Source organism: Palaemon carinicauda, chromosome 26 (genome assembly GCF_036898095.1).
Source record: "Palaemon carinicauda isolate YSFRI2023 chromosome 26, ASM3689809v2, whole genome shotgun sequence".
Lineage (NCBI taxonomy): Eukaryota > Metazoa > Arthropoda > Malacostraca > Decapoda > Palaemonidae > Palaemon > Palaemon carinicauda.
The window spans coordinates 103,066,655-103,094,462 of record NC_090750.1 but is presented as its reverse complement, the minus strand read 5'-3'; the positions used below and the strand labels follow the sequence as shown (position 1 = coordinate 103,094,462).

Sequence of the window (27,808 nt, the reverse complement as noted above, 5' to 3'; positions counted from 1 at the left end):
TATATATTATATATACACATATATATGCATAAATATACATAAATATATATATATATATATATATACACACATATATATATATATATAAGTGAATATATATATATATATATATAATCAGACACTTACGGTTTATTATATAGAGGAGACATCCAAACTCCGAATTAATGACTTAATTACTATCCACATTTGTATTCGCGTTTCATAAGAATTCGCTCATATCAAATTTTAATTTCCTACTATAACAAATACCTCGCTGTAATATACGCTATTGGTGGTAATATGGTCGTGAAATTATAATCAACAAGTAACGGATATATTTTATTTATATTTACAAAAAAACGTTTTGGTATTACAATAGCCTTAAATTTATTTGGTATACAAAACATTTATCACCAATAGATCAGTTATATATGTCTAGACTTAAAGTTAGATTAACTTAAAGCTTTTTCAAGTCCATCGTAGGAGTGCTGTATTGAACCATAACAGCACAGCAAGGCTTCTCGCTTATTTGGGGAACCCCCCCCCCCTGGCGGTAATTTTTAACTCAAACCTTTCATATAATCTGTTACAATAATACCCCAACTGGAGTGATTACTCTATAGTTTTAACATTCAACAATAAGAGAAGAAAAGAGTCTTCATAGTCCCCAGCTTTTGGTGGGCTCCTGGTCTATCTGTGCCCTGTTCTTGTTGGGCTGCTGCTCTTGCTGGGCCTATTCTCTAGCTGGGTCCCTACTCTAGCTGAGCCCCCGTTAGAGTTGGGCTCCTGCTCTTGCTGGGCCTATTCTCTAGCTGGGCCTCTACTCTAGCTGGGCCCCTGATCTAGTGGGGACCCTGCTCTAGTTGAACCCTTGCTCTACCTGTGCCCCTGCTCTAGCTGGGCCCCTGCTCTAAATGGTCCCCTGCTCTAGCGGGGCACCTGCTCTAGCTGGGACCCTGCTATAGATGGGCCCCTGCTCTAGATGGGCCCCTGCTCTTGCTGGTCCCCTGGAGATTGCAAAAGAGGCAGGTGAAGGAAGAGAAGACCATGAATTGACGAGGTAAACAAAATTTCCGGGTATGGACTGGCATAGAAAGACCATTATCAAATGGGAGTAGAAGAACATGTCTGAGGCCTGTTGTTGAAGATTGCCTGGCCCTTGTAGCCAAATGTCTGAGGCCTTTATCCTGCAGTGGACTAGTTACGGCTAATGATGATGATGATGATGGTGGTATTTCAACCATGGCTACCAATCACTAAAATCATGGGGTATGAACTTGCATAGAAAGACCATAAACAGATGGTAGTAGAAAAGACTTGTCTGAGGCCTGCTGTTGAAGATTGCCTGGCCATTGTGGCCAAATGTCTGAAGCCTTTAGCCTGCAGTGGACTGGCTACTGCTGCTGCGGATGAAGATGATGATGATTATGTTGATGTTGGTATTTCAACCATAGCTACCAATCGCTAAAATCAGGCTGCAGGGTTGCCAAAATGTCTTGCTATGTCTTGCGTCGTCTTCCCTTTTGTCTCTGGCACAAACACGACGCAGAAGAGAAGGGCCACGAAGCACATGATTCCGTAAAACCAGTACACGCCATACATACCCATTGCGTCCTGCTCGTAGAGATACGAAAAAAGATAATGAAAGCATTATTATTATTATTATTATTATTATTATTATTATTATTATTATTATTGTTATTGTTGTTGTTGTTGTTGTTGTTGTTGTTACTACTACTACTACTACTACTACTACTACTACATAAGTTACAACCCTAGTTGGCTATTTTCTCTGTTGGGGCCCTCGGGCATTCTGCTTTTCCAATTAGGGTTGTAATAATAAAATGCTCTAATATAAATAATTAAATTGACCATATCTTACATGAAAAATGGGAATAGTTCTACTAAAATTAAGCATGAAAGACCATAGACAGATGGGAGTAGAAAGGACATGTCTGAGGCCTGCTGTTGAAGATGGCCTGGCCCTTGTGATCAAATATCTGAGGCTTTTATCCTGCAGCGGACTAAAGGCTGATGAGGATGATAATGGTATACCAAATGTCTGAGGCCTTTATCCTGCAGTGTACTAAAGGCTGATGATGATGATGATGATGATGGTATTTCAACCATGGCTACCAATCGCTAAAATCAGGGGATATGAACTCGCACAGAAAGATCATAAACAGATGGGAGTAGAAGCACATGTCTAAGGCCTGCTGTTGAAGATGGCCTGGCCCTTGTGACTAAATGTCTGAGGCCTTTATCCTGCTGTGGACTCGTCACTGATGATGATGATGATGATAATGGTATTTCAACCATGGCTACCAATCACTAAAATCAGGGAGTGTGAACTTGCATAGAAAGACCATAAACAGATGGAAGTAGAAAGGACATGTCTGAGACCTGCTGTTGAAGATTGCCTAGCCCTTGTGGACAAATGTCTGAGGCCTTTATCCTGCTGTGGACTAGTTTCGTCTGATGATAATGGTATTTCAACCATGGCTACCAATCTCTAAAATCAGGGAGTGTGAACTTGCATAGTAAGACCATAATCAGATGGAAGTAGAAGCACATGTCTGAGGCCTGCTGTTGAAGATTGCCTAGCCCTTGTGACCAAATGTCTGAGGCCTTTATCCTGCAATGGACTAAAGGCTGATGAGAATGATAATGGTATACCAAATGTCTGAGGCCTTTATCCTGCTGTGGACTAAAGGCTGATGAGAATGATAATGGTATACCAAATGTCTGAGGCTTTTATCCTGCTGTGGACTAGTCACTGATGATGATGATGATGATGGTATTTCAACCATGGGTACCAATCACTAAAATCATGGGATATGAACTCGCACAGAAAGACCATAAACAGATGGAAGTAGAAGCACATGTCTGTGGCCTGTTGAAAATGAACAAAATTCTAAAATAAATCTAATAGAACTTGAGAGACTTGCCTGCATCGGATGAAAAGTGATAGAAAACACAAATCCTGAGACGCTGCTCAACATGACGGATACGCTTCCTACTATGTCCCTCACCTCTGGCGTCAGTAACTCGCCTGAAAAAATAAAGTAGGAGTTTAATTAGTTCTTCAAATAATAGTATCATTATTATTATTATTATTATTATTATTATTATTATTATTATTATTATTGTTGTTGTTGTTGTTCTAGTTATTATTATTATTACTTGCTAAGCTACACCCTTGTATGAAAAGCAGGATGCTATAAGCCTAAGGGCTCCAACAAATTATTATATTTGTTGTTGTTGTTCTTGTTGTTATTATCATTATTACTTGCTAGGCTACAACCCTCGTTTGAAAAGCAGGATACTATAAGCCCAAGGGCTCCAACAAATTATTGTTATTATTATTATTATTATTATTATTATTTACTGAGCTACAACCCTAGTTTGAAAAGCAGAATGCTATAAGCCCAAGGGCTCCAATAAGTTATTATTATTATTATTATTATTATTATTATTATTATTATTATTATTATTATTATTATTATTACTTGCTGAGCTACAACCCTAGTTTGAAAAACAGGATGCTATAAGCCCAAGGGATCCAACAAGTTATTATTATTATTATTATTATTATTATTATTATTATTATTATTATTATTATTATTATTATTATTACTTGTTAAGCTACAAGCCTAGTTGGGAAAAGCAGGATGCTATGAGCCAAAGGGCTCCAACAAGATATTATTATTATTATTATTATTATTATTATTATTATTATTATTATTATTATTATTATTATTACTTGCTGAGCTACAGCCCTAGTTGGTAAAAGCAGGATGCTTTAAACTCTGGGGCTCCAACAGGGAATACAGCCCAATGAGGAAAGGAAACAAGGAGAAAAAAATATTTTAAGAACAGTAACAACATAGAAATATATATTCCTATATAGACGATAAAAATTTTATCAAAACAGCAGGAAGAGAAATTAGATAGAATAGTGTGCCAGAGTGTTCCCTCAAGCAAGAGAACTCTACCCAAAGACAGTGGAAGGCCATGGTAGGAGTTCAATTAGTTTTTCAAATAGTAGTGGCATTTGTAGAAGTCAACCTGTAATCCAAAGTTGAAGAGACCGAATGCTATAAGACAAAGGGCCCCAATAGAGAAAACATACCAGTACAAAAAATTAATAAAAAAATTATATAAATTGTTTAATAATAAAAGAATAATGAGAATGAGAATCAATTTAATAATAAAACGAATGAAAAAAAATATTAAAAAAAAGGGGCAATCAGTTGAGCGCATACCTCCGCTGCGTAAGCTTATTTCTCGAAATTTGCTCGACCCTGACCTTGACCTTTGCGCTTAACATGTATTAATTGACGTGGATTTTCATACACTTAGATATGAACCAAGTTTGAAGTCTTTGCGACAACGATGTCCAAACTTATGGCTGATTACGAGAATTGAACATTTTGCTTGATCTTTGACCTTGACCTTTGACCTTGACTTTTAACCTTGACCTTCCAAAATATAATAATTTCTATCTTTTTACATCTCAGTTAATTGTGGCCAGGAAGATGTTCACAAACAAACAAACAAACACACACACAAATAGTGGGTAAAACATAACCTCCTTCTATCTTCGTCGGCGGCGGTAGTAAAGCCAGACGTCACAGTTGAATTATAATGGTATACCTACTTAGTCTCTATATAGCGAATAACATTGTGATAACGATAACATCTCGATAACCGACCCATTAAAGTGTAGATGACTGGGAAGAATCCTCCGTTCATTCCTGACATGAATAACATAAGGCAGGTCAAGGGCAACCACCCTAAGGTACTCCTCGTCCATTCAGCGTCTTCCTCCTTCAGGTAGAAGTAGTTCCCAAGCGCCACTGTAGGGAGGGAAACCATTTGTATTTATATTATGATAAGTATATTTAGAAGGTCCTTAACTTAGGACTATTCAACGTGCGAACGTTCGACTTGCAGACATTCGACATACGGAAATTCAACTTGCGAACATTCGACTTGCAAAATTTCTATTTACAAACGTTCGACTTACAAACATCCAACTTGCAAACAATCGACTTGCAAACATTCTATTTATAAACATTCGACTTGCAAACATTTTATTTACAAACATTTGACCTGCAAACATTCGACTTACAAACATCCATCTTGCAAACAATCGACTTACAAACATTTGACTTGCAAACATTCGACTTGCAAACATTTGACTTGCAAACATTCTATTTACAAACTTTTCACCTGCAAACATTCGACTTACAAATATTCGACTTGCAAACATTCGACTTACAGTGCTATAAGCCCAAGGGCTCCAACAGGGAAAATAGCTCAGTGAGGAAAGGAAACAAGGGAAAATAAAATGTTAAGAACAGTAATAACATTAAGATAAATATTTCCTATATAAACTATGAAAACTGTAACAAAACAAGAGGAAGAGACAAGATAATGGAAGACCATGGTACAGAGGCTATGGCACTATCCAAGACAAGAGAACAATGGTTTGATTTTGGAGTGTCCTCCTCCTAGAAGAGCTGCTTACCATAGCTAAAGGGTCTCTTCTACCCTTAGGGAATATCATACTTTATCATTTCCCAAACCATAATGACATTTAATATTGAATTCTACCTTTGGAATATATATCCACTGGAAATACATTTGTAATAACAGATTCTGGCTGGACAGAGATTCGAACCTATGCCTCATAGCCGAAACCATGCCTGCAAGGACTCTACCAATCTAACAAGAGAGATACATTTTTAACCACCAGATTGGGAACATCATTCCACAAACCACAATGACATTTAATATCGAATTCTACCTTTGGGAATATATATCCACTGGAAATTCATTTATGATAACAGCTTCTGGCTGGGCAAAGATTCGAACCTATGCCTCATAGCCGAAACCATGCCTGCAAGGACATTTTCAACCTCTAGATTAGGGAATATCATTTCACAATCTGGCCACATCATTAAATGGAAGCATGTTGGCAGGAACGGAAATTTAAGTTTTCATAAAACAAATCTTGTTATAAATTTCAACTGACCTAAGGATAAGCACATGGCGGAAGACGAAACGATCAACAGCGGCTTACGACCTACTCTGTCTATGATGAAGACTGAGATGACGCTGGACACGCATTGCACGATCCCTGTGATTATTGATGACAGGTCGTCGGAGACGCTCGCTGATGCTTCCTGTATTAAAAAATTAAGAATGAATGTATTTTGAATCAGAGGGGCACTCAGTAGAGAGCATACCTCCACCGAGGCAGCTTATTTCGCAAGGTTAGACTTAATTCAGTCGACCTTTTGCACGATCTTGACCTTGATCTTTAACATAGTACTTTCTCTCTCTCTCTCTCTCTCTCTCTCTCTCTCTCTCTCTCTCTCTGTACCATAAATATACTCTGAAGATTCAACAGGAGGGGCATAATGCCAGTCGCTTGATCGAGGAAGAGGATCGTCAAGCAGATGACGGCCGGCTTAAAATTGTAAGGCAGAAGGAGATCCCTTAAGGAGCTGTGGTTCTCCTTCAGTTCTTCTACAAACTTCTCCATCTCTTCGAATTCATGGCTGACATCATAACTGTCACCTGCAAAGCAAAATGTCATTGAAAACCTTTTCCGGAATACCGGAACTCTAGCTCTGTTTATGGCATTACACGGCAAACCACAAGCATAGTAACTTATGCTTAATGCAGTGAAAAATGGCACCTAGCTTTAAACAGATTCCTCACTGTTGCCACATTTCCACAGATCAGGGACTTACCTTCTTTCTCCTCTCCCTCTGATCATCCTTACCCTTTGTCTTTCTTACTCTCTTTCTGTTTCTATATAAATTGTTTATTTCTGAAAGTGCATCCAAAATTATAATAACTTCTGTTCCACACCACCATTGATTAAATACAAGTTGTATTTTCTGCATAAAGGTTTCCTCTCATCCTAGACATGGCATATGAGCTCGGCCTTCCCAAGCTCATGTGCTGGACATTGCCTCATCATACACACTGTGACACCACATCCACAACGAATGAAAAAAATATATAAGAAATTATACATTTAAGAGGGGGCTTCCATTGTAATGTCCATGGGAAGAGGAGTTCTAGCAATTGGGAAGCGTTATCTCAGAAAAGCAGTGTCCCTTGGGAAAAAGAAGCATAAGAATTTAAAGGAAGAGGTAGTGAATTATGGAAGGGAAGGCTTCCTGCCAAGTGAGTGTAGTGTGTAATGGTCTGTAGGTGGGAGGGGATGGGATGGTATGCTCTGGGCAAGGAGTCTCAAAGACTGTGAGCAACAGCCGGTTAAGAGAGGGAACAATGAAGCTGGTAAAAGCCTGAGCTGATGTGAATGGATAAAATATGAAAGAAAAAGAAACTCTCTACATAAAAGGAAAATGCGATCCACGTGGGTTCTCTGTTGGAGTTGCCTAAACGAAGGGTGACCGGGATGAGGGAGGTGGATGACTGGGATAGGACGGGGTAGGTGCAATCATCGTAATAATGAATGAAAGGCAGTTGGGATAATAAGCTATAAAATCGGTGATATGAATATATGAGTCTTAGAAGGGATAAGCAGAGAAAAAAGTGATAAATCAGAGAAATAGAATAAGAGAAAGAGAGTAATGAGGAGTGGTTGAAGAATAGGCTGGTGATCTGTGGAGATATGACACCAGTGGCACCGTTTAAAACCAGATGTCCTCCTCCATCAGCCATTTTTGGCTGCATTGAGTATAGTTAATCTTTGAAAGAAAATGCTGACCATAGAGATACACAAACCTTTTTACCACATTAAAGTATACCCATTCAGACGGGATATATATATATATATATATATATAACATATATATATATATATATATATGTATGTATACATTCTATATATATATATGCATATGTATATATATATATATATATATATAAATACAATACACAAATAACTTGGACATGGGGAATGTTTGGCATTAAAATCATAGTTGGCAACTGCAACACGTAAATCAAAGAAACTTAATTTACCTCTGAAGTACTGAAGGGTTTTTCTCGCTTCTTTGGGTCTCTTCTTCAGCAGTAGAAATTGCGGAGACTCTTTGATGAATATCACGCACACGAAGCACAAGACTGAAGGAATGGCGTTCACTCCTGCGAACCAACGCCAACTGGGGATGATTGCTCCGAAAACAAAGGCCCAAAGGTTGCCTACGTTGATCATGACGGAGAAGCAGCAGGCTTCGGAGAGAAGAGAAAATAATCATGACAGAGAAGCAGGAGTCTTCAAAGAGAAGTGAAAATAGATTAAAAGAATAAAAACATTGCCATATAAGGTAGCATATTGAAGTAGTTGAGGGACCACTGTATATATACATATACATTACCGTTGTATTAGACAGGAGTTATGTTCAAGTGTACACTAAATAGATTTTAAAAATTATATCAACTGAATAGATTAGGAAAAAATAGCCAACAACTTAGCTAACTATACAGAATAAAAGATGACTAATAATGAAGAATGCGTTTGATCTAAGGCATTGGCGCATCAGGCAACCGACCCCTTAATGTAGGGATAAGAAGAAGACTAATTATGAAGATACTTACCAACAACAACTCTTTGGGATCTGTTACTTAAAAATTCAATAATAATGCTCAGAAACGACCCACCCACTCCCAACTGTTTAAGTTTGAAAATAAGCATGGGATATTGTAAGATGGCCATCACATGCTTAAAAGGCCTCTATGAAAACCAAATTGCAAACTAGGGAACAGATGATTACCTTCAGCAAACCTATTAAGACGTTTTACCAGAAGACGTTAAAAAACTTTAGATAGTATGGGAGTTATGGAAATTGGGCGTGTACCAACCGTGTGTCACACGATCGTACATACTTCATTTTGTGTATATATTGCTTGTATCTTTGCTCTCCCCTCGCACTAAAAAGAACCTGAATAAACATGTCTGTTTTTCCTCATCGGTAACGGTGTCAATTTGTATATAAAGGAGAGTGTTCTATAATAAACTCACTCAGTTGCTTTCAACCTGTCTTTGAGTCACAACCTTCTCTCGGCCCGTCACAGGCGTTAATCAATTGGACTTGAGCTACCACAAAAACATTTACATAGAGGAGTAACATTACCAATCCTCCAACAAGTGCTAAAAGCACTTTAGTCGAAGCATTTGGAAAGGTCGCATCAGGCAACCGACCCCTTAACGTAGGGATAAGAAGAAGACTAATAATGAAGATACTTACCAAGGGTACCCCTAATATCAGGAGTAGCAATTTCTCCGATGTACGCAGGGACAGTCACGATTGCTCCGCCCTGGCCTATTCCGTTTATGATCCGTCCAACCATTAGAACAGGAAAGTTTGGTCCAGCGGCTTTTTAAAAAACAAGTTTTTCGGGATCATGTCAAGATAACCTTTCCTACTATTGTATGTCATTGAGCTTATTCATCATGCGAGATAAAAAAAAAATAGTCTTAATGTTCATATTGCATGAATTGGAAAGAGCTATTTCAATGTTTTAACATATTGATTTAGTTTAATTTTGAGAAACAATCTAGATATAAATTCAAAAATTATTATATATTCATGAAATCATAAGACAAAATTATTTAAAAAGGTGTGAATTGATCATTAATTTAAAAATTTTCAAAAATATTTTAAGTTTCATGTACCGATCATCTCAAAAAAGAGTGATTTGGTCATTAGTTCAATGTCACAAATGCACAGAATCATAGGATAAAAATATTGAAAAAAAAAAGTAATTGAATATCAGCTCAAAATTTCCAAAGAAATATTAAGTTTCATGTACCAATCACGGCATACCGAAAAGAGCAGATTGGTCATTAGTTTAATAATTTTCAAAAAAGTGTGAAGTTTCATGTACCAATCATGACAAATCCCAGAAAAACCGAAGCTGCGGTAACCAAGAGACTGATCTTCCTCCCCCACTTATTCAGAAAGTACCCGAAGAGCAACACCCCAAAGGCGCCCGCCAGGGTAATGCACGAAGAGAAGAAATCATATTGCAGTTCGCTCAGGCGAAGGTCTCCGTCTGCTGGGTTGTCGGGATTTAGGAGTTTCGGTCCGGCCGGGGATGTGAAACCTGTCACTGTTCCTAGGGTGACTCCTGCGAGGGTGGCTGTAAAGAAGGAATGTGAAATAAGCAAATTGGTATTCAGCTGCGAATTATAAAGAAGGAAACTATATTAGACTCTGAACGGACAGCGGATGTCCTGTAGAGAGTAGGGTTCTCCTGCTATATGGGACCTGAAAAGCAGCCATCAAAGAAAAGTAAGTGAAAGTATATAATAAAGGTCAAGTGTCTGGCAATGTATATACAAGCAGCCCACGCTTTACGCAAATTTATACTTCGCGATCTTACTATATTGTGACACAGAGAACCATAATACCTATTAAATGAAAAATCAAATATTCATGATAAAAAATCTTGTTGCACGACAACTTCAAATGGCCCATGCTCCTTTGCATTGGGCTCGCTTTGTGCCATTTCCCTCTCTCTACGCCCAGCTCATCTCAGCTCTCGCTGAATCTGCCTCACTCTTTCTCTATGTCTTCTAGTGCATACATCTTCCTCATCATCCCAGCCTATGTGTTTTGCCCGACTTTTGCCTTGCCGTTGCTACAAGATCATACGTAAATATTCATACCGGGTTACTGCAGACGTCAAATTTCGTACAATACTGTGCAAGAGATAATGCCACAGGAATTGCGTCATACTTCAAGGCTGCTGCGTAGACTTTGTACGAAAATGATTAATGGTCATTGTATAAAATATGTACACTTAGTTCATCTTAAATTGTATACATATTATGAAGAACAGCATTAACTACGTACTGTACTCTACAATGCTGTACAATATGTAAATGTAGGCTATGTATATAATGACTTCTTGGTAAAATTATAGTTTCGGTCATGGCAACGATTACGTACTGTAGTGTTACGTACTACACTGTAGCCTTACCATATCCAGTACATAGTGGACATGTGTATAGATGTACTGTCTCATTCATCCGCTCAGACACCCGCTCATAGGCAGTGGGTAGTAACTTGTTAAGTTAGGAGTTATCCCACCCTAGGGCATCAAGCAATCGCGAAATCGCGCTTTTTGCACCTGTCTCCGTTACCTAATGCTCATGAAGAATGGGGTCTGACTGTATATATATATATATATATATATAGATAGATAGATAGATAGATAGATAGATAGATAGATAGATAGATACACACATAAGATATATATATGTATATATATGTATATATACATATATATATATATATATATATATCTTGCAGGTCACGCTTAGCAGCATTGCCAGACGTATAACTGCTGTCTCTTCCGGTCCCTCTGGTAAGAGCAGGAGGTAGTTATCATATACAGTTGGTTTCATTAATTCCGGTACAATGACATTTTCTTAGCTTCCCGAGAAGTGTAACGGAATTAATGCAGCCAACTGTACAATAGGAAATAAGCAACTTTTACATTCAGCTGCAGATTGTGATACAAGCAACTTATTGAAATATTGCATTTACTAGTGTTCACGACTCGGCAAAAATAACGGATAAATATTTAGGTAGATATGCACTTTAGTTTGCTTTCGTATCCATGTCGCGCTTTTTCTCTCTGTTAGTGTTATTCCCATCATTATTCTTTACAAATCTCTTTGAATTGTAACTAGCTTATGTTCTAAGGCTTTATTGTGGCTCAGAGTTTCTGATGCATAAATTAATACTGGTATGACTATTTCATTAAATACTTTTCTTTTTAGAGAATAGTGGCAATTTACATTTCATAATCTTATTTTGTTTACCAGAAGTTCTCCAACCCATACTTATCCTTCTTTTGATTTCAGTCTTGTGTCCTGTGGAAACACTTACTGTCTTTCATAGCTCTTTGAATTATAACTAGCTTATGTTCTAAGAATTTAGTAAGCCTTCAAGTTTCTAATGCATAAGTAAAAACAGCTAGGACCATCTGATTAAATACTTTTCATATTAGAGAACGTGGCATTTTACATTTCATAATCTCAAACTCATGCTTATCTTTCTTTTAAATTCGGTCACATGTAATGGGAAAACACGTACTATCTTTCCATAGCTCTTTGAGTTATAACTAGCTTATATTCTTAGGCTTTAGTAAGTCCCCAAGTTTCTGATTCCTAAGTAAAAACAGGTAGGACCATCGGATTGAATACTCTTCTTTTTATAGAAAGTGACATTTTACTTTTCATAACCCCTTTTTGTTTACCAAAAGTTCTCCATCCTATGCCTATCTTTCTTTTAATTTCGGTTTCGTGTCCTGGGAAGACACTTACTGTCTTTCAATAGCTCTTTGAACTATAAGTAGCTTGTGTTCTAAGGCTTAGTAAGTCTCCAAGTTTCTGATGCATAAGTTAAAACGGGTAGGACCATCTGATTAAATTCTTTTCATTTTAGAGAAAGTGACATTTTACATTTCATAGTCCTTTTTTGTTTACAAAAAGTTCTCCATCCCATGCTTATCTTTCTTTTAATTCCGGTCTTGTGTTCTGTGGAAAAACTTACCGTCTTTCTATAGCTCTTTGAGTTATGACCTGTTTACACAATCTGTAAGTAGAATTAATAGAAAAGTAAGAGGAGGCAAATGGCAGAATATTAGAAACAGACGATTAAAACTGACCTGAGAGTGCGCAGAAAATCTGTTTCCCCTTAGAGGCTTTCACATCCTCAGCTGTAGACTTTTCCTCAACGGTAGAATTTTCTCCTACCCCCATCGTCTCGATGATCTGAATGGGTATCCCCTGAAATGAAGAAGTTTCATCCTTTAACAATTGAATTAATTTATTGCAATTGAATTTTGATCCAGTTCCTATTTCTTCATTTCACTAAGATGAAATACATATGAAACAGGTTTATTCATTTACCATAGTATAATGAAAGGAAGAAATTAAGCTTATACATGACGTTTCTTTGCGTTGATTGATTTTTTTGCAAAAATGTTTTAATATTTATTAGCTCATCCCATTAAACTGGGTGGAAGCTCCTTCAAGTAAATGAATGTAAAGGGATTGGTCATTTCTTTATCTGGTTAGGAGAGTAACAAGTACATAAAGTATTTCATTTTGATTGTAGTTTATTTATTTCCTTATTTCCTCTCCTCACTGGGGTATTTTCCCTGTTGGAGCCCTTGGGCTTATAGCATCCTGCTTTTCTAACTAGGGTCGTAGCTTAGCAAGTAATGATAATAATGATAAAAATACAAATGTTATGTTGAAAATGGACATTCCATAGTTATCGGCATTTACCATAATTGCGAAAGTTCATTTATATGAATGAAAATACTATGAATACATACACACACATACATATATATATATATATATATATATTTATATATATATACAGACATGCACATACACATATACTGTATATATATATATATATATATGTACATATATATATATATACATTTATATATATATATATATATATACACATACATATGTATATATATACATTTATATATATATACATTTATATATATACACACACACATATATATATATATACATTTATATATATATATATATATATATGTATAAATATATATATTTATGTATATATATATATATATATATATGTATATATATATATATATATATGTATATATATATATATATACAGTATGTTTATATATATATGCACATATATATACATACATTTATATATATATATATATATAAATATATATATATATATATATATATGTATAAAAGTAAATAACAACCATAATATCATTTCAATATCGAATCCTATCTGGGAATTTCAAGGGGAATAACTAAGGCAATTCTCTCATATACATTCTAGTTACTAAGCGTGAAAGTGTATTAGAAACAGAAAACAATAGAAGAATTCGATTTACCTTAATATGTTTAGAAAGATCCTTTGCACTGGACTACGCTTCCCTCCTTTGCAGGATTCAAGTAGGAATCCTCATGCTGAGATGCACAGTGACTCCACAGAAGAAAATAATCTGTACAAACTGTGAGGTGATGCACAAATGTAATCAGTCATAATCATATCTAGATATAATTATCAGAACCCTTCGTAATCTTTTCTGGTTATTGAAATGTCTGAAGAAGGGTTATTCTTTTAAGTAATAATAATAATTATAATAATAATAATGATAATAATAATAATAATAATAATTATAATTATAATAATAATAACAATAAGAAATTTTTATTATTATTATTATTATTATTATTATTATTATTATTATTATTATTATTATTATTATTATTATTACTTGCTAAGCTACAACCCTAGTTGGAATAGCAGGATGCTATAACCCCAGGGGCTCCAACAGGGAAAAGAGCCACGTAAGCAAAGGAAAAAAGGATAGATCAAATATTCTAAGAACAGTAACAACATTCAAATTAATATTTCCTTTTATAAACTATAAAAACTTTAACAAAACAAGAGGAAGAGAAACAAGACAGAAATATAGTGCCCGAGTGTACCCTCAAGCAAGAGAACTCTAACCCAAGACAGTAGAATGCCATGGTACAGAGGCTCTGGCACTATCCAAGACTAGAGAACAATGGTTTGATTTGGGATTGTCCTTTTAGAAGAGCTGCTTACCTTAGCTAAAGAGTCTCTTCTACCCTTACCAAGGGGAAAGTAGCCACTGAACAATTACAGTGCAGTGGTTAACTCCCTGGGTGAATAAGAATTGTTTGGTAATCTCAGTAGCCACTTAACAATTACAGTGCAGTAGTTAACCCCTAGAGAGAAGAACTGTTTTGTAATCTCAGTGTTGTCAAGTGTATGAGGACAGGAGAATATGTAAAGTATTAGCCAGACTATTCGGTGTATGTGTAGGCAAAGGGAAAATGAACCCTAACCAGAGAGAAGGAGCCAATGCAGTACTGTCTGGCCAATCAAAGGACCCCATAACTCTAGCGCTAGTATTCTAGCTAGTTTTTCTACCTTGGCTCATATCAGGAGTTTAAGGAGTTGGAGATTAGATTAAAGATTTTTTATCTTTTAAAAATGTGGACTAATTGTTACGTCAGTCATCACCGCATTTTCTTGTTTGTTTATTATTATTATTATTATTATTATTATTATTATTATTATTATTTCTAGCTAAGCTACAATCCTAGTTGGAAAAGCAGGATGCTATAAGCCCAAGGGCTCCAACAGGGAAAAATAGCTCATTGAGGAAAGCAAACAAGGAAATAAATAAACTACAAGAGAAATAATGAACAATTAAGATGAAGTACTTTTTTTTTTTATAGATTTGTTGAGTGTTGCTATTACTTCTTCCACTGTCTTCGCTTGTGATTTTTCTTACCTTGACCTTGACCTTTGACCTTAACATGTATTAATTGGCGTGGATTTTCATACACTCAAATATGAACCAAGTTTGAAGTCTCTGTAACAACGGTGTCCAAACTTATGGTTGATTAGGTGAATTGGACATTTTGCTTGACCTTTACCTTGACCCTTGACTTTTAACCTTGACCTTTGACCTTGACCCTTGACCTTTGACCATGAATTTCCAAAATTTATTCATTTCCAGCTATTAACTTAACCGTTAATTCCTGCAAGTTTCATTGCGATTAATATTGTGGCCATGAAGCTGTTCACACATAAACAAACATACACACTCAAACAAACAAACAGGGGGTAAAACATAACCTCCTTCCAGCTTCGTTGGCGGAGGTAATAATTAGATGTCTCACGTTTTCATTCATACTGTGAAATATATCAGCCTTCCCAGATAAGGATATTTAAGACTGTTTCCAGTGATTTTGATGAACATGAGCCCCTTTGAATAATCTCTCTTTGCATTAGTAATTTGCCGGACAGGGTTCGGTACCCGCTCAAGCTCGACAGTTTTTAATAGTGTCTGCAATCTGACCGTCCTTGTAAGCTAGGGATGGGGAGTGTGAGAGCCTGTCTACCTGCTGAGTCATCAGCAGTTATTGCCTGGTCCTCTCTGGTCTTAACTTGGGTGGAGAGGTGGCATGGTCGCTGATCATATTTTCTTTCTTTACCGCTCATGAATGGCAGAGGCAAGGGACAGTGACATTGCCCTATCAAGCAGGACAATGCCCTAGAGACTGACCATATCATATATAATCAGCTCCCAAGCCCCCTCTTCACCTGGGAAGGCCAGGCAATGGCTGCTGGCGACTCAGCAGATATACCTATGGACTCCCAAAAACCCTCCATCCTTGGCTTGTAAGGATGGTGGGATTGCAGCAACCAAAGGAACTAGCGAGTTTGAGCGGGACTCGAACCCCAGTCTGGCAATCACCAGGTAAGGACGCTACCACGAGACCTCCACATCTGTATATATGGTCAGTCTCTCGGGCATTGTCCTGCTTGATAGGGCAATGTCACTGTCCCTTGCCTCTGTCATTCATGAGCGGCCTTTAAACCTTTAAACAAGGACGCACCAAAGGTTGTTTACATTCATTAATGTATAAAAGTAACTATAGCCAATTCTTTTAAGTGAGGCAGATTTGCACCGATTCGTAGTAGTGCCATTTTAGCTCGGAAAATTTTCCTGATCGCTGATTGGTTAGACAAGATAATTCTAACCAATCAGATAGCAGGAAACTTTCCCGAGCTTAAAGGACACCGATGTGAGTCGGTGCAAATGCGCCTCATTAAAAAAATTGATTATAGAAATATGATAAAGAAATATGTTCTTTCATGAAGCTACACTCTGACCTCTTTATCTCTACAAGGAAGATTAAACTACAAGTATCATTGTATTGATTATTTATGAAATCTGATTACAGAACGAGAAGAAGCACTGATTACATAATAAATCTCACCAAACTCAATAGACTCGAGATATAGCTTAGTTTGAAGTGACGTAAGTTACATAAGCGACAAGAGTCGTAGTTTAAAGGCTTAAAGGTTTAAAGTCTGCTCATGAATGGCAGTGGCAAGTGACAGTGACATTGCCCTAGCAAGCAGGACAATGCCCAAGACTGACCATACAATCTGTGACGGGCCGAGAGAAGGTTGTGACTCAAAGGCAGGATGAAAGCAACTGAGTGAGTTTATTGTAGAACACTCTCCTTTATATACAAAATCTCAAAGCAACAAGAATTTTCATGTTCAAAAATCGACACTGTTACCGATGAGAAAACAGACATGTTATTTCAGGTTCTTTTAAGTGCGAGGGGAGAGCGAAGATACAAGCACAAAATGAACTATGTACGATCGTGTGACACACGGTTGGTACAATACATATGATCAGCGCCCAATCCCAATCCCTCTCTCTCCATCCAAGCTAGGACGAGGGAGGGTCAGGCAATGGTTGCTGATGACTCAGCAGATAGACCTCTAGGCTCCTCCCCCTCCCCATCCCTAGCTCACAAGGATGGTAAGGTTGCAGACAAATAAGGAACTAACGAGTCTCTACGGGACTCGAACCTCAGTCTGGCAATCACCAGGCAGAGACGTTACCAATCATTCCATCACAACTCTTGGGAGTTATTGAATAACTATAATTTCCGTGGCAAGAATTGTTATATAACAATAAGTCTTTAAATATAAGATGCTAGCTGGTAACTTGTATTGTTTAGAACGGGTAAAGAGAGGAGCCAGGAATTTACTTGATTTTTGGAGACCTTGGGCTTATAACATCTTGCTTTTCCAACTAGGGTTGTAGCTTAGCTTGTGATATATATATATATATATATGTATATATACATATACATACATATATATATACACGTATACATATATATATATATATATATATTATCTCCTCTACATTATAAAGAGCAAGTGTCTGGTGAGTGTTTGTGCTTACCTATATAAATGTCTAGCCATCATTTTTGACAGGACATTTATATATATATATATATATATATATAATGTAATACTCAGATGCAATCAACCACAAGGAAATAAATGAAAAATCCGAATAAGTCCTGACTGGTTTCGTCTCTTGACATCTTCAAGAGGACTGATTTATTAATAAGAGAATTTCATAATATATAGGGTACAGTGAGAGTACGAACATACATACATACATACAAACATTTGTAGAGCGAAACCTCAGAGAAATAGACCGCCTCTATTCGTGAGAGGCGCTCATGTCACATTAGCTAGATAAGATAAAGGGTCAGGTCAGAGGTCAAGTTGTTTTTCGTAATTTTTCAATGGCCCTTTTGAGAGATTGAAGAACATGTATAAAGTCTTTAGCTGTCTATAAACTTATTTATTAATCTTATTATAATTTTATTTATTAACATATTTATTTGTCTATTTATTAATGTATTTATTAATTTGTTCCTTTATTTTTCTATTCCTTTACTTATTCATTCCTTTAACAAATCATTATGTTACTGTATTCTTTATAACTAGCTTATCAATTAATCATGTTGCTGTCTTGATTCATATTACTAGCCTAATAACAGAATGGTTAAGTCTAATAACAAAGATGTTATAGGTCCTGTTATTGGTCCTGCATGTTATGTTTGTTAATCCATTAACAAATAAAATGCTCTTGGTCATTCCACATTTCGTTTCTTCATCTTCGTCTTGTTCCTCTTCTTATGTTTGACCAAAATCCTATAGAAGAGTTATTCCTGTTCTCTTCCTTTCGCCTGTTTCATCTAAAAAAGGATCAATATAACGGTCCTCGAAAGGCAGCGTTCCTCATCATGCATCTTGTTCCATGAATGAGAAAAACTTGGTGCGTCATACATTCAGGTGGATGTATAGAAAATGCATTCATCTTTCTAATGGAGTTTTCAGAGTCTATCTTTATTCAATCGTTAGTTACGTTACAAAACGTCAGCATAAGTAGGTTCACACGTTATGTCACTGCTCCAGTTTGACACATTGTGTCACAAACATCAATATAAGTAGGTTGACACATTGTCATTGCGCCGGGTTGACACGTTAGGCCGCAAAACGTCAATATAATTAGGTTGACACATTATGTCACAGCACATCAACGTAAGTAGCTTAAAACATTGTCATTGCTCGAGGCTGACACATTATGTCTCACAAAACTTCAATATAAGTAGGTTGACACATTATGTCATTGCTCCAGGTTGGCACATTACGTCACTGCTCCAGTTTGACACATTGTGTCACAAACATCAACACAAGTAGATTGACACATTATGCCCTTGCTCCAGGTTGACATATTGTCACAAAACGTCAATATAAGTTGGTTGACATATTATGTCATTGCTCCAGGTTGACACATTATGTCACAAAACGTCAACATAAGTAGGTTGACACATTATGTCATTGCTCCAGGTTGACACATTATGTCACAAAACTTCAATATAAGTAGGTTGACACATTATGTCATTGCTCTAGGTCGACACATTGTCATTGCTCCAGGTTGACACGTTACGTCACTGCCCCATGACGTCATGAGCCTGACAGAGATCACCAGAGGGTTAAATATATCGGTTTGGAATGATGTACTGATTTGTCGTTTTGATATTATAATTCTGATCTTCATAACATTGAGATTCTTTAACATCAGCTTTGGGTAGAAACTACATTTCTCAGACTATCCACTGAAGGATTACCAAAATAACCTGCTATTTCTTGCATTGTTCTTCCCTTCGTCTCTGGCACGAAAATGACAGAGAAGAGGAGAGCCAGGAAACACATCAAGGCATAAAACCAATATGTTCCGTAGATCCCAAGTTCATACTAAAATGAAAGAAAACATGAGGGAATTAGAGGATATGTAATCGTTGTCAGTGGAAAAGGTCTCCTTCATTAGCTAGGGAAAATTAAGAGTTACTTCAACGTTGTTATTATCGTTTTATGAATTATCGCAAACATTTCAGTCACAAGTTGCCCAGTTTTTCTACCAAATCCACTAAGTAGAAATAATCCTTGGCATGGGGTCAATGCGAAACCTCCACAGGAGAATAATGATGGAAACTTACCTGCATTAGCTCGAACGTCAGTGAAACCAAGAAGCCGGAAACTGAGCTCACTATAATCGATATACTGCCAAATATTCCTTTCACCTCAGGCGTCAGAAGCTCACCTATAAAATTAAAGAAATTAAACCAGGGTTGAAACTTTCCTGGACAACTGTCAAGCTTGTTATTCCTCATATATTGTCAAATTTGATGTCATTTCAAATCATGAATATTTTGGTTTTCCCGTTAGCAATTCCAGTTGTTTATATATACTGAATCTTAAGTTTATAGAATTCAAATTAACTGAAGGATGAGGGTCTCTTAGGAAGAAATTTCGTATATTTGCAAGGTCTCTTGAATACCGGGTATATTCTAGATACTGTACGCAGATGTCAACAGTCTTCTAGAAAATGGGTTCTAATGGAATGTTGATTTGTTGGGCTACAAGAAAAATGGGAACCAATAATGATTTACTGATTCGTTGTCATCTTTAGAAATATGCTAAAAGGGCAAAATATCTCTGCTCCATTGGCAGCCAATTGACTATGAAGAGTGATTTTTATTCTGAGTGTCAAAATCCTATATTTGGCTAACAAGTTTATGATTTCTAATGGCCAGGGAAAGCAAATTTCCTAAGTTGAATTTTCATTTGATAAAGCTGCTTTTTCATTTTGTATTAAAGTTTTATTATTTTATCAAGCAGACACTTTTAAGCACTTAGACCTTGCAGCAATTATGGATCAGAGCGAGGAATATTTTTTCAATTTACTTGGTCTGACAATATTGGATCAGAGCGATGAAACTTTTTACCACTCACTTCGTTGCATACTATACCCTCTGTACAGTACTAACCTATCAGAACATACTGTACAGAGAAGAACACAGAGTTCAGAACGGCAAAATACAAGATAAGACAAGTTTTGTTATTCTATAAAACGTGTTTTAGCAGTTAGACCTTACAACAATTCTGGATCAGAGCGAGAAAACTTTTTACCATTAACTTCGTTACATACTATACCATCTGTACAGTACTAACCTATCAGAACATATTGTACAGGGAAGAACCCAGTGTTGAGGGCTGCAAAGTACAGGATGAGGCAAGTCAGTGGGAGCCAGCCCAGTGTGTCCCGAGCCCAATCTTGGCTCTGCTGAGCCAGGTAGAAGTAATCACCCAAGGTAGCTGCAAGGACAGAAGGGAATATATTCATTTGAGTGAGATGGTTTACTCTGTAGCATGTAAAATAAAACATCTTTTTTGGCTCGCTATACCTAGGCTAAGGTTACTGTTAAAGTTAAAGTTGCGGGTTTTAGGTCTCCACTGAGACGATTTACATCGTTCTCCTCGGGCGACCATTAGCCAGCAGGGACTATCACTAGTCCCCTCTAACCTCCCCCTCAGGCGCCACCCTGGGAGTAACCCCCGGTAGAAGGTCTCACGGTATTCGCGTCCCTGGCGGGGACCGAACTCGGGACATCTGTAATAGAAATCCGCGACGCTACCAACCTTGCTATCCGGAGTGTAATGTTTCATTATAAAAATTGACTAAATTAATCATCTATCATTTAGTACTATTAGATTTTAGTAGTTAGTGCAGATAGTATTCTGTCAATTGAATCACTTAGGGTTCATTTTTGTGTTATTTTTGAAAAAAAAAAAATGTGAATAATCAAAACTTGCTAAGTTAATCATCTAACGTTTAGTACTATCAGATTTTGGTAGTTAGTACAGACAGTACTCTGATATGAATGAATTAGGGTTAAGTTTAATGTTATTTTTGAAAAAAAAAGGAATAATCCTTTGTGTAGACGTAACAAGCATGCATAAATAATCATGCGCTGTACGCATTTTGATCAAGAATTCATTTCAAAACCTGGTTTTAGTCCATTGCAGGACAAATGCCCTAAACATGTCAATTCATATATAGGGTTTGGCCAGTTTTCATCACCATGCTGGCTAACTGCGGATTGTTGATGGTGGGAGACTTTAGTCTGATCACTCACAGCAAATCAACCTGGTATGGGTGGACCTGACTAGTACAGCTTTGCTGAACATGGCGATACATAAACCCTTTCACCACGTTAAGATATTAGGGTTGTGGTGGTCTCTTGGTAACGTCCTTGCCTGGTGATCGCCAGACTTGGGTTCGAGTCCCCTAAAACTGGTTATTTCTTTTGGTGGCTGTAACCTCACCATCCTTGTGAGCTAAGGATGGGGAATTTGGGGTAGCCTATAGATCTATCTTCTGAGTTATCACTAGCCATTGCCTGGCCCTCCTTAATCCTAGCTTTGGTAGAAAGGGGGCTTGGACAATGATCATGTGTATATATGGTCAGTTTCTAGGGCAATATCTTGTCCTTTGCCTCTGCCATTCATGGGCGGTCTTTAAACCTTTAAGCTCCGAAATGGGGTTGTAACTAACTTACCTAGCGATAAACACATGACACAACTGGACACCACTAAGAGAAGCTTTCGACCGGCTCTGTCTATGACTGCTACTGACAGCAAGGTAGCCACTAGCTGCACTATTCCAATGATTATGGTTGAAAGGTCGTCAGAGATTCCTGCTGAGGCTTCCTGCGAAGAGAAGAGTTATGAGAGCACATAAAAAAAGCAAATCTTCTGGCTAGTACAGTGGTAACGTAGTCGCTTGACATTTACGCGGCAGCAGATCGATCCTAGCCGGGACCGTGTGTTTAAGCTGTTCACTGGGGAGGATACTGCTATGGTTGGGTACCCCAATGCTGGGTTGAGCTTGTCGTTCTGGTAAACATCTATTCTGATGATACAAACTGAAACCAGACACTTTTTACATTTAATGTAAATTTAATTAGATACAATTTCCTTCCATGCCAGTCATAACTAGGATTTCTTTCTGGTGACCCATATTTAATCAGTCTTATGAAAGTGTAAATGTTCAAAACATGATAGAAGTTAAATTTGTACAAAGTCATTAATGTTACATAATGATATATAAAAACTGAACTTTAACAAGTAGCAAAATTGATCTCTCTCTCTCTCTCTCTCTCTCTCTCTCTCACTGCCTTACCTCGAACACAGTCCAGAGATTGAGTATCATGGGCGTAACCCCAGACACTTGACTGAAGAAAAGGACAGCGCAGCAGATGGAAGCTGGCTTCAAGTTATGAGGCAATAAAATGTCCTTCAGACTCCCACTATTTTGACTGAGGTTTGCTACGAATTCCTGCATCTTCGTGTACTCTTCAGTGATGTCATAATCTTTACCTGTAAGAACAGATGTACAGTTGGATACAGACATGGTACACCTCGCTCTGAAGTAGTGCAACCTCTCACGCCCTTACTGCGCTTTGAGTAACCAGGCGCATGACATAGGGAGAGGAACTTCTTCTGAGCGAGTTGTACCAGGAATTCCTGTGTCCGACTGTACTTTTCCTTAAGAAAATTGTTTATAGTCTTTTTTTTTTTTTTGTCGTACAGCTGTGATTAGAATATGATACTATATTTCCTTTTGCTTTTGGAGAGGCGAGAAGATAGTCTTAAATCTGAAATGTATATTATATATATATATATATATGTATATATATATATAGATGCATATATATATATATATAGATGCATATATATATATATATATACATACAGGTATATATATATACTGTATATATATGTATATATACAGGTATATATATATATATATATATGTATATGTATATATACAGGTATATATATATATGTATATATATATGTATATATATATATATATATTATATACAGGTATATATATATATATACATGTTAGATAAAAGGCTAAAATTAACTTACCTCTGAAATGCTGAAGCGCGTCTCTTGCTTCCCGGTGTCTATTCTTCATACTCAAGAACTGGGGAGATTCCTTCCTGAAGAACATGAAGATGAGACACAGCACTGCTGGCGTGGCCGAGACAGCCGCCAGACACCGCCAGCTGAGAACGACAGCTCCCAGTCCAAAGACGAATAAATTGCCCAGGGTAACCATCACCGAAAAGCAGGAAGCTAACAAAGAAAGGGAGGCCATATTAGACAGCTGGGAGCCTTTGTATATCAGCGGCCATTTCCTCATTAAAAATGGACATCAACTAACCTAAACTTTCGCCCCTAACTTAACATACAAGCCGTGTCCTTACCTACTTACCTAATGGGGGGTTGGGCTAATGCCCCCTTGCGACCCCCCTTAGACTGCCGTATTCTAAGTTAGACATAATACATACTAGTGCCCGCTGTTATACATACACCCCTATAGCTGTGCATGGTAACTGACACATATTCCTACGACTGTTACAGATCGTCATCTCCTCCTACGCCTATTGACGCAAAGGGCCTCCGTTAGATTTCTCCAGTCGTCTCTATCTTGGGCTTTTAATTCAGTACTTCTCCATTCATCATCTACTTTTTCAAGCTTCATAGTTCTCAGCCATATAGGCCTGGGTCTTCTACCTCTTCTAGTGCTTTGTGGAGCCTAGCTGAACGTTTGGTGAACTAATCTCTCTTTGAGGGTGCGTAAATGTTACGTTACAAAATTAAATATTTTTTTACGCAAACTACACTCCGGTACATTCAGACGGGAATACCAGGTACACCATAGTCTGAGGAAGCACACCCAGCCACACCCTCACTGCACGGTGAGTTCCTGCATTTAGCCCAGCCCATCACCTCTGCCACCTCTCGATATGCTATCTATTTGGTTACTCAATACAAGGTAAGGTAAGGTTCTGGTGGCCTATGTGGTAACGTCCCTGGCTGGTGATCGCCGGACTGGGGTATAAGTTCCGCTGAAACTCGTTACTTCCTTTGTTCGCTACAACCTCACCATCCTTGTGAGCTAAGGATGGGGTGTTTGGGGGAGCCTATAGGTCTATCTGCTGAGTCATTAGCAGCCATTGCCTGGCCCTCCTTGGTTCTAGCTTTGGTATATGTATATATGGTCAGTTTCTAGGGCAATGTCATGCTTGATAGGGCAATGTCACTGTCCCTTGCCTCTACCATTCATGAGCAGCCTTTAAACCTTAAGGGCGTGAAAGAGAACGCTTCATCTAAGTGAGTTGTACCAGGAACTCCTGTCTCCAACTGTACCTTTAACTGACAGAGGAAAAGAGATATTTTCACATCAGATGAACAGCTCTCATTGACTACTTAGAATCTATTTGCAACAATATGCCAAGAGTACTTGCAAAGAGTTCCTCTGATGCTGGGGGATGCGATTTCACCAACGTAGGCTGGTACCGCCACGGTCAGTCCTCCGGTTCCAATGCCGTTGAGGATTCGCCCAAACATCAGAAGGGGAAAGCTTGGTCCTAAAGCTGCAAAGTAATAGTGATGATAATTATTAACAGTAATTACTGGTATTAACTTTCATTAATATTTATTAAAAGTTAAAACTTATCTCTGATGTTATTTTTGCAACATAAGCTTCAATCTAATACTGAAACAGATATGTTAGTGTATGTAAAATTTTGTGATGCATGCTAGGAATTTTGCGAGCCGATTTTCCGAGATGTCTATATCATTTTGCTGCTGTAATAATTTGTCACATTTGAGGTGCATAGATATAGTAAGAGCTACAGGATCTTGTATTCATTAAGCATCTTGATAGTATAGCAGGAAATAAGCAATTTCTTATCAAAAAGGGCCACAAAAGACCAAACGAATGCTATAGGAGACTACAGAAATGCAATTAAATTTCCTGTTGAAATATCTGCTAACCCTACAATGTCTACTGGTACAGTACCTGTATCATATGCTATTTACCTATGGGAAGCCATCCAACAATGCTCAATGCAGCTGACCCAAGCAGAGTGAATTTCCTGTTGAAATATCTGCTAACCCTACAATGTCTACTGGTACACTACCGGTATCATATGCTATCTACCTATAGGAAGCCATCCAACAATGCTCACTGCAGCTGACCCAAGTTGAATGAATCTCCTGTTGAAATATCTGCTAACCCTATAATGTCTACTGGTATAGCACCTGTATCATATGCTATTTACCTATGGGAAGCCATCCAGCAATGCTCATTGCAGATGACCCAAGTTGAGTGAATCTCCTGTTGAAATATCTGCTAACTCTACAATGTCTACTGGTACAGTACCCATATCTTAGGTTATTTACCAATGGGAAGCCATCCAACAATGCTCACTGCAGCTGACCCAAGCACAGTGAATTTCCTGCCCCATTTGCTCATGCAGTACCCACTAAGCAAAGCACCAAGGGCGGCTGCCAGAGGAAGGCAAGAACTAAAGATGTCCAACTGCACTTCATCCAGTCTCAAGGCACCGTCTTCCTCACTGACTGGATTCATGAGCTTAGGACCAGCTGGAGACGTGAAAGCAAAGGACGTCCCAACCGAGCCTCCTCCCAACGTAGCTGTAAAGATAGGAGATAATTCTAACAGTCTTGCCTCCTCCATCATAAGGCTCAACACTATGCTGTATTCTACATTAGAAGTTTTATTCAAGCTATGGACTGAATGTGGAATGAGCTAGTTTAGCTTATCTAGCAGTTGAATCGGTGAACAGGTTGACATAAGTCTCTCTTCATAATTTATAAATGACAGATCTATTTCAACGTTGCTAATGATTTCATTCTTATTCATTACTTCTCATATACAGTTTGTTTACTTTACTCGCTGGGCTATTTAGCCTGTTGGAGCCCTAGGGCTAGCAGCATCCTGCTTTTCCAACTAGTAAGAAGGGGCCATACAGTATAGGTAGTACAAGTTTTAACTTTACCTCTCGTCTGTCAATCTGGCAGACCAAAGCTCTGATAAATTTCATCTTGAAAAGACAAGGTAATTTCTTATAAAAGGCTGGTAAACGTTAATCAAAGGATAAGATATTTCATAAAATGAGAATGAAGAGTGTCTAGCAATAGATATTCTGAACGAGACCTTAACTGAGGGAAATATGAATATTAGCAAGAGTGCTTTGAAGAGGGAAAATGACAAGACAGGATTAGAAAGCGTATGCATTAGATCAAAATTCTTGAAATGAAAGTTGATGCCTGCATTGATGAAAAATGTGAAGCAATTTTCCGATAAATCTGCACTTAGAACTTTATTAATGCAATTATCCATATCAATAAGATATTTAATTCCAGAAAAGCTTTAAGCATCGTGGAACATGTTAAAAGTAAGACTCATAAACCACAGGCAAGTCATGTTAAACTGAACATTGTTTACCATATTTCATCATACATAAGATATTGTGCATAGGTTAATGAATAGGTACATAATAGGCCATAGTATGCATACGATTATATGGAAATTCACTTACCTGAGAAAGCAGCGAAAATCTGTTGTCGTTTGGAGGGCTTCGCGTCTCTTTCTAAAAGAGGCTCGTCTCGTCTTATCATTTTCGTTACTGGTCCCAGGAAAACTTATCTGGAATGAAACTTGGTTTTTTGTTATTATTATTATTATTATTATTATTATTATTATTATTATTATTATTATTATTATTATTTTTATTATTATTATTATCATTATTATTATTATTATTATTGTTGTCGTTATTATTATTATTATTATTGTTGTTGTCATTATTATTATTGTTATTATTATTATTATTATTATTATTATTATTATTATTATTATTATTATTATTATTATTATTGTTATTATTATTATTATTGTTATTATTATTATTATTTTTATTATTATTATTATTATTATTATTATTGTTATTATTATTATTATTATCATTATTTTCCTATGAAAATTTGCTGTTATATAATTATATAAAAGAGGTTAAACCCCTCCAATGTAGGAACTACAGGCGGGAAGCATCCTTCTAACGATAAATATATATTTATAATTACAGTTCATTTTCCCTTTGCCTACACATACACCGAATAGTGTGGCCTATTCTTTACATTTTCTCCTCTGTCCTCAT

The 27,808-nt window shown here is 37.1% G+C and overlaps 2 protein-coding genes across 3 annotated transcripts in view; both read right to left on the bottom strand.

The window, feature by feature from the left end:
* Nucleotides 1–547: 547 nt before the first annotated feature.
* Nucleotides 548–14,036, bottom strand: LOC137619735 (facilitated trehalose transporter Tret1-like). Its single transcript, XM_068350034.1, has 10 exons — nt 13,888–14,036; nt 12,646–12,766; nt 9,853–10,107; nt 9,213–9,341; nt 7,987–8,196; nt 6,371–6,567; nt 6,020–6,170; nt 4,695–4,838; nt 2,928–3,031; nt 548–1,593 (listed from the first exon to the last, which is right to left on the bottom strand). The coding sequence occupies exons 2-10, from the start codon at nt 12,737–12,739 to the stop codon at nt 1,450–1,452; spliced, it is 1,428 nt and encodes a 475-aa protein (XP_068206135.1). The 5' UTR covers nt 12,740–12,766; nt 13,888–14,036; the 3' UTR covers nt 548–1,449.
* A 3,898-nt stretch (nt 14,037–17,934) lies between these two features.
* The window catches only part of LOC137619737 (facilitated trehalose transporter Tret1-like), a 48,792-nt gene continuing 38,918 nt past the window's right edge, over nt 17,935–27,808 (bottom strand). Inside the window, exons 2-10 of one of the 2 annotated variants that reach the window (XM_068350038.1) lie at nt 27,191–27,308; nt 26,028–26,282; nt 25,088–25,216; nt 23,703–23,912; nt 22,948–23,144; nt 22,325–22,475; nt 20,937–21,080; nt 19,922–20,025; nt 17,935–19,679 (exon numbers count right to left, since the gene is read on the bottom strand). In XM_068350038.1, coding sequence (XP_068206139.1) covers nt 19,503–19,679; nt 19,922–20,025; nt 20,937–21,080; nt 22,325–22,475; nt 22,948–23,144; nt 23,703–23,912; nt 25,088–25,216; nt 26,028–26,282; nt 27,191–27,269 — 1,446 coding nt within the window. In that variant the 5' untranslated portion in view covers nt 27,270–27,308 and the 3' untranslated portion in view covers nt 17,935–19,502. The remainder of the gene's footprint in view (nt 19,680–19,921; nt 20,026–20,936; nt 21,081–22,324; nt 22,476–22,947; nt 23,145–23,702; nt 23,913–25,087; nt 25,217–26,027; nt 26,283–27,190; nt 27,309–27,808) is intronic. The other variant, XM_068350037.1, reaches the window with a different exon arrangement.

What these genes read in the sequence shown, in the direction of transcription:
- LOC137619735 (XM_068350034.1), bottom strand. Translation starts at nt 12,739, where the DNA reads ATGGGGGTAGGAGAAAATTCTACCGTTGAGGAAAAGTCTACAGCTGAG. An exon ending in TGATATTAGGGGTACCCTTG is followed by an intron (nt 8,197 to 9,212) that starts GTAAGTATCTTC and finishes TTCTCTCCGAAG; the next exon opens with CCTGCTGCTTCTCCGTCATG. An exon ending in AACCCTTCAGTACTTCAGAG is followed by an intron (nt 6,568 to 7,986) that starts GTAAATTAAGTT and finishes TTTGCTTTGCAG; the next exon opens with GTGACAGTTATGATGTCAGC.